At 35.1% G+C, this 11,313-nt stretch overlaps 1 protein-coding gene across 2 annotated transcripts; it reads right to left on the bottom strand.

Moving 5' to 3' along the window:
* Window positions 1-1,994: 1,994 nt before the first annotated feature.
* LOC120347593 (synaptotagmin-15-like) lies at window positions 1,995-8,515 on the bottom strand. Of its 2 annotated transcripts, XM_039417633.2 has the most exons (9): window positions 8,386-8,515; window positions 7,869-7,993; window positions 7,288-7,481; window positions 5,974-6,348; window positions 5,654-5,815; window positions 4,985-5,120; window positions 3,831-3,911; window positions 3,485-3,619; window positions 1,996-3,402 (listed from the first exon to the last, which is right to left on the bottom strand). In XM_039417633.2, the coding sequence occupies exons 1-9, from the start codon at window positions 8,448-8,450 to the stop codon at window positions 3,257-3,259; spliced, it is 1,419 nt and encodes a 472-aa protein (XP_039273567.2). In that variant the 5' UTR covers window positions 8,451-8,515; the 3' UTR covers window positions 1,996-3,256. The 2 variants fall into 2 exon arrangements, with proteins under 2 accessions (XP_039273568.2, XP_039273567.2); XM_039417634.2 differs by lacking the exon at window positions 3,831-3,911 and having other exon boundaries at window positions 1,995-3,402.
* Window positions 8,516-11,313: the final 2,798 nt, after the last annotated feature.

The following is an 11,313-nucleotide window of genomic DNA, read 5'->3' as shown; positions in this document are numbered from 1 at the left end:
TTTCACTTTAAAGAAAACATTGTTTGTCCCGCGTGTTTATGTGTATCCAAAGTTAGATTTGCAGCTGTCCGCACAAAATGAAAAAAAAATTCTCCTTTCAAGTCTTTTTGGTCGAGAACGGAGAGAAGTATCGTGTCGAAATTTCGGTTTTCAGAGTAGACATTTAATTTCTAACAACTCTAATCTTCACACCAACATAATGTAAAAATTAGCGAACCACAACTAGAACAAACTTTCTATTTTTTTCTATTTGGAGCATCGATGTTTACCGACATAAATTTAATTTGAATTGAATCATAAAGTTGAGAGGAGAACATCGGAATAATTCGATTAACAAAAACGATTCAAATGTTGTTTTGGCTAATGCAAATTCAGACTAAAAATATTGGTACTCCAGAAGTATGTGCATCAGGATGGCGGGCACGGAACGTAGTATGTGTACCAGGTTAGGGTTGGGCCATAATTTTATTCCAATTTTCCTTATTTTAGTTCTATTACGAGTCCGGGGACTAGCCAACTGGCTCCTGTAGTATTTGTACCTGAAATTATGGCCTAACCCCAACCTGGTGCACATACTACGTCCATGTGTCCATCATCTTGGTGTACATGCTACTGGAGCGCCAGAATATTGACATTAATTTAGCTGCACAGTCAAAGTTTTGGCCATAAATAACGTGTTATAGGCAAATGTCGCTTCCTTGACTGCCAAAGACAAAAATCATTTGAATTTGATCGTCGCGACTCGGCGGTGAATGGCTCCCTCCGTTTATATATTGTATTAATTCTGAATAATAATAAAATAATGTCTGTTGGCATGCTGTATATGAGCGGGCAATTTAGGTCTACCTTGCTAAAATCCGGACTGTCCCGTCTAAACTGGGGGATGCGATAAATCTACATGGAGGTAATCTTATGAAATGATGAACCGAGGACAAGCTTATGCATAAACTATTTAGAAATTGTTAGGGTTTGTTTTTGGACCGGTCATTTATTTGATATTGTTTACATGTTTTTTAAGGTTCCATTACATTTGAACCCACGTACATTTGAACCCATGACAATTGCACCTGTATGCTATTGCACCTATGGAATTTTTTTTGTTTCACGGATAGTTAAACCCATACTAACCCTAACCCATGGGTTTTAGCACACGCATATAGATTGAACCCGTGGATATACGCATGGGTTCAAATGTACGGTCACCGTTTTTAAGGTACTTGAAGGTACTGCGCAGGTTGTATAGAATGTGTACTGATTATGATTGATGTGGTTCCATTATAGCAACTAACCCCCAAATGTACCCCATTTCAAAATCGTAACAATGCGATAAAGCGAGTATAAGAATTTTAACTTAGCGAAATACATTAAATTGAAAATATGTTTTAACCGTCCAAACCAAAATTTTTCAAATAATAATACGCCATCCTTCTGTAATTCTACTTTACAACCTTTACTCTTTCTATAAACTCTTCTTTATGTCAATGTCGTGTCTCATTGTAGATCATATACATGTAAATATTTTTTTGACCTATATCATTAATTTTAGCATTGTGTATTGTATTTTTCTATATATTTTCAATTTGTTAGAGGTGCCAAATCTTTAAACTTCCAGTTAGTAAGATGGGGAGATAATATAGCAACTAACCCCCAAATGTACCCCATTTCATGTTAAAAATATTAAAACAAAGTTAATTTTACCCAAAATTCAAACAAAGACTTTCGTAGGAATCAAATTACACCAGGTTTAAGAACATAACAGGTTCCATCCAGTCATTATCAAATTAAAATTTATATTCTCAAGACCTTTGGCACTGATTAAAATAATTATATCTAAGTTCCCATCCGTACGATGTACATAATTACCTTTATTGAGATAATAGGAGTTTCTGTTTATAACGTGAATCACGAGCTCACGTTTACAGCATTTAATTAGATTTATGATCGACGTATAAATACGACTCGATATCTTTCAATAAAAAAGCTAGTCTGGATGAATGTTATAAGATTTATATTCTGTGTATCGTGGAAATCTGAGAATAAAATCAAACAGAGTTTTCTGAAGTTTCCTCATTCACGTGGGCGTTGAAGCTGAAGGGTGAACGGGTGACTTGTAAGTCAGAGACAATCTACGAAATAGCAATATACGGTAACATCACATTCATCTAACAACCATTTATGCTATACCATTACATTTGAACCCACGTATATTTGAACCCATGACAATTGCACCTGTATGCTATTGCACCTATGGAATTTTTTTTGTTTTTCGGATAGTTAAACCCATACTAACCCTAACCCATGGGTTTTAGCACCCGCATATAGATTGAACCCGTGGATATACGCATGGGTTCAAATGTACGGTCACCGATTGATGTATATATAAGCTAATTGGGGTTAGGATAGTATGAATCGAGTGGTGTCTCTTCAATTTTCTGAAATCCTATCAAAAATTCATTCAAAAAATTACGTATTTGATTATTAAAATTAACGAGGTTAGATGAATAAATATTTAGAAACTCGTAGGAACTAGTACAAAAAAGTGTACTCGCGTACGTCGGTCCGGGATACATTGAAAACAATCTGTCGATTCGTTGATAACTGGTAAAATTTGCCATATCATGCCTTGCCTTTTCTACCGTTGTAGAAAAAAATTAATCTGCCTTTTTAACAAATGCGTGACTTGCATAATAGCCGATGGACGATATTTCTAAATTCAATTTTATCGAACAGGGATGGATAAGGTTTAGGCGATTTGCATCACAATGTCTCGATCGATTAGCCTTTCGCATAATCTCTCACCGGAAGCCCTGGAGTTCAATTTGAATTCGAGTCATAAATGCAATTCGACCAAATGATTCTCCAAATAAAGATCTCAAAGCGTCTCGTGACCGTCAAGTCCATAATAATGTGGCATATGACGTGCGCATGTTTTGTAATTATATATAGAATGTTGAATTATGGGCAGAGAGTTGAAAATATACCTATTATATATATAAGTTGGTAAGAACATTATAATGCTAGATTGTGTCAGATATTCGTGGACGTATCTTCACAGAAGCAAATTTAATAAAACGTTCATTCAAATAGGTATATAGTGAAGTAACAAAAAAATTATTGACACCAGCTTTTCTTTTTATTGCTCTTGTCTTTCGTCACCAAACTCGTTGGTTTGTAATTGATCAAATCGATATCGTGGACCAGTGAAGCACATTACAAGAGCGCAGTCTGTAACTGGAATGATGCGAAAAATTCTTGATCACGAATTCGTCTCGTCGTTTGCTGTCATTAAATGATGCCATGATTGTATAAATTTATCTGGATTATTCGTCGTTCGTGTCCAGTGCTCAAGCGCACTACCTCTTGCGAACATGTAGTTGCCCAAGGCCACACAGCTTGAATTGGCTAAAAATACGAATTCGGAAATTAAGTACATGAGTATGAGTAGATATGGTATAGACACAAGAGCACAAAATTTATGCTATACCACTTCTCTTCGTTTTGCTTTTGACGTTAATAATAAGGCAAGCTTTATCAAATTCTTCTGGATTCAAGTCGAATCGAAAAGATTCGTTCATCGGGAACTCGGTATGATCGCACGGCTTCTTTCCATTCTGAAAACCTGCATATAAATGAATTGAATGGGTTACTGTAGAAATGCTGATTTAGTGTAAATTATATACAGTATGAGGAATATGCAATTGGTTGTTATAAAATCAAAGCCAAAATGAAACTTTTTTACCTATAGAACTTCATTTTGTGTAAAATTTACTGTTATGTGTTATTTGGCTGCATTTTCTGATGAAGTCCTATATAATATTTATTTCACTCACCAACTTTCCTTCGCACTGTTTTACATTTTTTCGTTTTTGTTGGCTTTCCACAAACATTGAACTTTAAATCGATATCTTGATCTGCAAGAAAGTTGAGAAAATATCTCGCAACTTTGGATTTCGTGGTAATTATCTCAAATGTAGGCTACTAGCACGGAGTCAAATGCGAACATGGCTTTTTGCTAAGAAAATGGTGTTATTTTCTATCGCATTGTCTGTTTGCTAGAATTTCGAAAACTTGGAGAGACAGAATTACAGCTACTCAGTTTTCACATATAATTATGGATAAAAACTTTTCAGAGGCAAACATTTGCATACGGACTGATTTACAATTATACGTCATCTTCTGACCAAATCTGTTACATACAAATATTTATGTGCATGCTTTGAAATCCCTAGAGACTACGCCCTGTATAACTCAAGGTAATAGAGAAATATTAAATTAAGGACGGGAGACATATTAAATTATATGCGACGAGAAGCAGTATCAAACATATTGAGTTTGCCTTATATGCATAAAATGCTCATATGGTTACGCAATATTTTAAGTATGTCTAAATTTAGCTTCCATGAGAAAATAGCTCTTTACGTAATCGATAAGCCGAAATATCGATTGCTATTGTTGTTTGATGTCATCGAATAAAATAGAGATGCATATAATCGATTAAAATTTTAAATATTATAGACGTCAAAAACTATTTTGTTTATGTATTCGAGTACATGTTTCAAGATGGTTTTCATATTTATCCTGGAGGGGAGTGAAGCCTATAAGACGGCGACCCATGGCCTCTCGTCCGGTTACCAGTCTATGCCGGGTAAGGGAATCAGTTTGATTGTATCAGATTTATTTCAATTTATTTGTTTAAGCCTTATTAACTTCTTGGTAGAGGAAGTTGTAACCCACCAATGGTTACGTGAACCATCCTACGACACAAAAAGTACAGAAATCCTCTCGCACTTATATATCTTCAACATGATTCGAATTTACAAACATGCGCGGGGTAATCAGAGGTGCGATGGCAAGCGTGTTACTATTGCTTAACGCCAACAGCCGAGAACATCCAATGACCCATGTAGTACTAAAAATCGTCCACCCTGTGTAACCAAAATGTTTTAATTTTCTTTCGAAATTTGTAGGTAACATTTTTACTAACCTATTTCAAGATTTCTCTCAGAAGGCATCATCAATTTCATTCTAAGCAAAATGACTGTGAGTCTTGAATATGCGCTGTCGTAACACATTGATACTTGAATTTCTGCCTCGATACAATCTATTGAATCCTTGCAATTCTGTTGAGAAAATGAGAATAAAAAATCTGAAAATGTTTTTTTTTTCAAGTTCGAAAGCACAGTATTTTTTATTTTTTCGATCCACTGCTATATATCGGTACAAAGTTATCGATAATTTTTTTCGTAATTAGTTGGGAATGGTTGATGCAAAAAATCGTTGCCCAGTTTACTCAAAACATTGTACATAGTTTTGCTACTATCTGGTATCCTGCTAACATCTTTTATATTTTATTAAATCCACAGGGGTATGATATATTATGACTCCAAACTATAGCTAAGTAATCGTAATTTCAACCGCCGATATTTACACACGAATTCGATGGCCAAAAAGAAATAGAAATGATAGATAGTGAGACCCGTTCAATCTTATACACTGAAGGTAGATTCTGCTTGTGCACAATTTTCAAAATTGCTTACAAGATTTATTCGAAGGTGTTTGCAACAATCCATTTATCTAAAACACAAAACCTCATGAATGCTCGTAAAATCAATATGTTTAATTATTTGAAAATCTGTGATAAATACATTCCTACCAGTGGATGTCCTCGTTCTAGATCGTCATAAGTAATTCTTCCGTCCATTCGAAAATTCCACAGGGGTCGAGTAATGTGACCGATGACATGATGTTTCATGTTGTCATCGACTTCGACGAAGACAAGGCGTATGGATCTCGATTTTACATCTGATTTTGATATCTAGATACAGATGACATACTTATTCTGAATACTTTTTGCTGCCAGTAATCTATTACCCCCACACATTCAAAAATAACTTTGAGAATAATTTCAACAAGCTTGTTTTGTTTAGGAAATCATCACTTCAACTCACAACTTAAAAACTCGATTTAATTTACCTGAAAAACAAATCGGTCAACGAATACTGGATCGACGTCTTGTTTTTTGCACTTTGCTTGTCCCATCATCCTTTCGTCGGGCAAAAGATATATTTTTACGAGTGAGTTCAATTTTTGTCTTGGGGAAGGGGATGATTTTATCGGTTCAGGACGTTTAACGTCAAGCTGACCATACCGTGAGATACCTTCTTTTCTACCTGCAGAGGTGTGACGTCTGCTCATTGCAAATAGTTTTCTTTTCAGTCGAACAGAAGGACTTCGTTTATGAGAATCGTTTTCGCAGTAGCTGACAGTTGATGGAACGGAACATGATTTTCTACTTCTTTCCGTTTTTGGTGCTCCTTCATTTCCTTGGCAGATTTTTAAATTTCGAGCCTAAAATAATGATTGCATAGCGTTATAGGCTACTCATTGAATTAAAAATGCAAACAGATAACATCAAACTGATACATCTTATTCCTAAGACAGGGCACGTAAATGTGAATGCCGTGTTATCAGGGACTTGTCGAACTTTTCTGCTGTCTAGGGAGAGTTTTTGGTATTGATGTTCCTTATTGTAATTGTAATAGATCAGACTGATTTGTCTGGAAACCCCACAACGTGCTGCCGGGACTAGCTGCCCCTATGACCCTCTCCCTGGGAACGATGAATACCTCTGATATTTCCTGACAAATTGGCATACATGCTGTATTGCATTGCGTAGATGTCCGGATATTAGTTTCAATCAATTTTGCGAGTATCACTCGTACAGGCGCAATCTGATACCGCATTGGTTACCTCCATTATGCATTTAGTGCGATATTGCGAGACATTATGGTACCTCGACGCAAAGTAATAAAAATGAGGCTTGATATACTTTGTTTATTCTATCTGCTATTATTAGACAAACTGCAGCCGGTGGATCGTCGTATGAATAGTGTTATTCTCAACAATTGAAAACGTACTAAGAAAATAATCCATACATAATTCAGTTGTAGAATATATATATAGAAAATATTGTGTCGGTGCTATTTTTTTTGAGCAATGCGCATATAACGTGACCCTATAATGACATCCAGGATTCAAACAGTTCTTATTTTGTCACGGTGCCACGTTCAAAATGAGACCACGCTGTGTACAACCACCAGTTATAATTAGAATCGATTTTATCAGCCTACCGTGAGCGTGAGTGATCATGCGAATGTACAAATAAATTCCCTATCAGCATGCATAATTGATAAGCATTAATTGTAATCATACACGATGGAAAAAAAAGGATAAATTGGGTTTTCATAATTTGACCTTTGAACTCCAGGGGTTTTTGGTATATCTCACCTTCAACAAAGATAAAACCAATTTCTCACTGCTCTCTTCGTAGGTCAAAGCAAACCATACTCTTCCGACATGATCCGGCGGAAAATTTGCTCGACTCGACGACGAAAAGAATCCGTCTGTGCCTTCGTTATTGTCTTGATTTTCATATTGGTCAACGAGATACAAATCTTTATTTATTGCTCCGAGAGACAAAGCTGTAAATATTTCAGATTTGATTCCGTTATGATATAAGGAATTAAAAAGATTGCATTATTAAGATTGCAAAAAGATTAAAAAGAACAAGATTGCTTTTTTGCTGTTTCACCAAAACATGCTGATTGAACAATAATTACATTCGGATGATATATGTACAATAATAAATTTTACCGGGCACTCTAATTAATCATTGTTCGTTTGGAGGTATAATTAGTTCTTGAATTTTATATTATGTATGGTCAGCGACCCACCGAAACCTCAAATTTCCGCAATGTGAACTGATCGTTCTTAAGCTTCTTAGTACAAAATGCCACAATATAATGTACGGCTGATTATGATCACCAATTCTAAATACAATTTTTTTTAAAATAAGTATGTTTTTCTACCTTGTTTATTTTCGTAACTTTCAGCTGATCTGAAACGACCCCGTTGTCCATTCTCGTCTGTAACATTTTCTAAGCTGCTTATAGAATTTTTGTATGAAGGAATGCAAAACGGAATTGAATCTTTTCTGAATCGAAAATATGAAATTAATTTGATTTATTCAGTTGTATTTATTGCACAGAAAGAAATCTCAGAAATTTGAATTTAAATAAACTCGTCCTAGGTATGACAAACCACAAGCGTTGCCATTAATACATTATTTTAAGAACAAATCAAACATAGAAATAGCTGAAATATCCGCAAAGCAAGCAAATGGAAAAATTAAAATATACCTGTAGCACAATATTATTTGTATGTATCATTCGTCATGCGTATGTGATGTATTATAAATGCTGCGTTTTGCTCGAATATTTTATCGAATGGGAATCCAATCAGAAATTACCCCTTTTTTTTATTACCGGCATTTTTTGGAAATAAATCGTCAAAAATTCCAACAGTCAGTCAATTTAAACAACTCACCCTGTTATCACAGCCGGACAAGTGCTTTGGCGCAGAAGTTGTTTTCTGCCATTTCGACACAACATCGTGCAATAGATCTTTGGTGCTAGTCCACAATTACATTTATTTGCAACAGGTGTAATAAATAAAATCTGTAATTCCTGTAAATATATCACACCATTATCGAACTGCAGATGCACAACGGTTTCTGTTGTAATCTTTTGTAACAAGTATAATTCAATTTTAGTTTGCTGTGTTGTGTATATCTATCACGATGAATATCGATCTCCCATGAGATGCGCAGTAGTAACATATCGAAAAAAATCTTGACTCAAAAATATACGTTGATTTATGTAGGTGAATTTTTCATTAATCGTTGTTGATGTGTTACCCATACATGTGTTCTATATTAGGACGTACGTAGTCAAAACAACTATTTCCAAGGCCAAAATGTTAGGTTAGCGATGTCGTATATTTATCGAATTTTCCAAACTTTATTTCTGAATAACTTTTTGGGTAGCCAGATTTCGTCAATGAAACATACCATGATTTAACCTTTGCTAATTTTCTACCCAGTTCGATAAAAGTGCTGTATGAAGTCACAGATTATGAACGGTTTCATGATTACTTTTGTTCAAAAATAATAGTATTGTATAATAATTCATGATACATTACTGGAGCTGTTGATCATATATATAACGACTGGAATAAGTTACTGGTATCTTTTTCAAATCCAAGTATATTTAGCATAGATTTTCTTTATAAACTAGTTCTCGAATGGTCTAACACAAAACAGTGAGCCGCTTTGGCCTGACAACATTTTGAAAACAGTCGAGCGTGCATAACTCACTTCAACAAAAACAAATGGTCGATACTAATCTAAAGTTTTAGTTCATGCCAAGCCAACTGATCCACTGGTTTGCTCTCTAGTATATCATCCATGCTTAATTTTCGCCAAATTCACAACATTCGGGCTTTTTGTGGCACGCATACCTCTATTTTTGTTTATCTGAGAAAAAATGTTCGTAACACCATAGCTAATTTTATGTAGTATGCGACCTCTGAATGCTTCTCTTTTCAAATGCATTCTATTGGTCTCTATGATAACTGAATTTTTGCCTAGCTGAGATTATCCGAACGTGGATGACGCCGTACAATTGATCATCTCCTGCAGACAGACCTTTTTGCAAAGTAAGATCGAGCACTTCTATATATAGATTGCCTATTATATTATGTAAATGCCTATGTGCTTCGAATAACAGCAAACAACCAATTAAATCTATACATAGCTCGCTATATATTAAAACAAAGCCAATTCAACAATAGGATTTCTTTTCAATTTCCAAAGGCGTGTTTGCTTTTAATAATAAAATGCAAACAGTAGGTAATCGAAAAGAAGGGATCTGTTGTTTATAAGCAAATTTTACCGTTTTATTTATTCAGCCGGCAATAATTGTATTGCGAAATAAAAAAATTTTGACAACATACAACTCAGGTAAATTAGAAAATCATCTATTGGGCTTTGCATTTTTATGGAGGCATCAAATTGCATCTTCCCCGACGTGCTAACACAGCTTCTCGGTTCAGTTTTGTAGTTTAGATAATAGTCCAAATAGAATAGAAAATTTCGACTTTTATCTATTCTTTATATACCAGTCAATCTTGGAAGAACGAACCTAGTTTCAATTTAAGGGTTTAAACCATTGAACCCGCGAACGATTGCGCTGTCATTGACGCGCTATTTACACAAAATTAATCTTTATGAGTACGGCGGTCGAGGCGTGCAGTGACCGCAAATTTAATTGAATTTAAAATCAATTGCAACAAATGGAATTGAAATCGCAAATAAAAAGGATCATAGATCATCTTCCCGCTGTCCGTTACACCTGTGCGAAAATGGAAATAGTACTTGAGGGTCGCGATTTTCGATAGTCAACGACAAAACATACATGATTTCAAATCAATTTCCCAACGTTTAATAAAATATTTATGTCGGCATAATAATTGAAAGAAAAAACGATTAGCTTTGTTATTGGAGTTGAACAATTGATCTATTGTATTTGATCAAACTCCTATTGAAACTGGGGATCTTAATCCAAAAAGGACATTGTAGTATCAAATCTAATCAACTTTTCGTAAGTATATATGTCATAAGATTTTAAGTGACCAGAGAGAGTGGTAATTCATTTATTGTCAAGAGGTTATAGGTCGTGGTCCAATTGTATGTAGGTTGCAAAAATTTCATTTCGAGTCGCTAAATAATTTAGTTATTTCCGCCACTTACATCCGATTAAATTTACATACGCGTCTTTGTTATGCGTTCCACTTATTGTTTCTTGTTGCCGTCGTGAAAAGTATTTCCGGAGATTTACGAGACTGCGATAACCGCAACATTCACCCCTCCATATGTTATAATTGAAAGGCTATCGAGGGAATAAATTTCAAATGCCACTACCTTATAGAACAGACATGAGCAAAGTACGGCCCGCGGGCCAAATCCGGCCTGCTGGGTAATTCAATCTGGCCCACCTGATGCTGCCACAACCAAACTGAAATCTAATTTTGATGTTTCAGTTAAAATAGCTCAAGGAATTTGTTGAGATTGCGGTTACATTTAGTTTTAAAACGAGGCTTATTGTTTCCCACCTTTGCTTTTTAACACTGTAAATATTTTTCATAAAATGTAACTTTTTACGTTACACTTTTATGGCCCGCGAGTCGAAGTGGGCAAAATTTTTGACCCCTGGATCAAAAATCTTGCCCACCCCCTGTTATACAACATCGGAATACTTAGCATCTTACAAATTACGCTTTGAGATACTATGTCTAAACGATATTCTCTAGATCTTCTATAAAATCGCGCATTAATTAAATAAGACATAGTACATAGTGCACATTACAATAACCTTCGTGACCATGTACTCGATGAAGCCAGTTACTCACTCACAT

The sequence above is a fragment of the Styela clava genome, chromosome 11 (genome assembly GCF_964204865.1).
Source record: "Styela clava chromosome 11, kaStyClav1.hap1.2, whole genome shotgun sequence".
Lineage (NCBI taxonomy): Eukaryota > Metazoa > Chordata > Ascidiacea > Stolidobranchia > Styelidae > Styela > Styela clava.
This window is presented reverse-complemented; position numbering and strand designations above follow the sequence as displayed.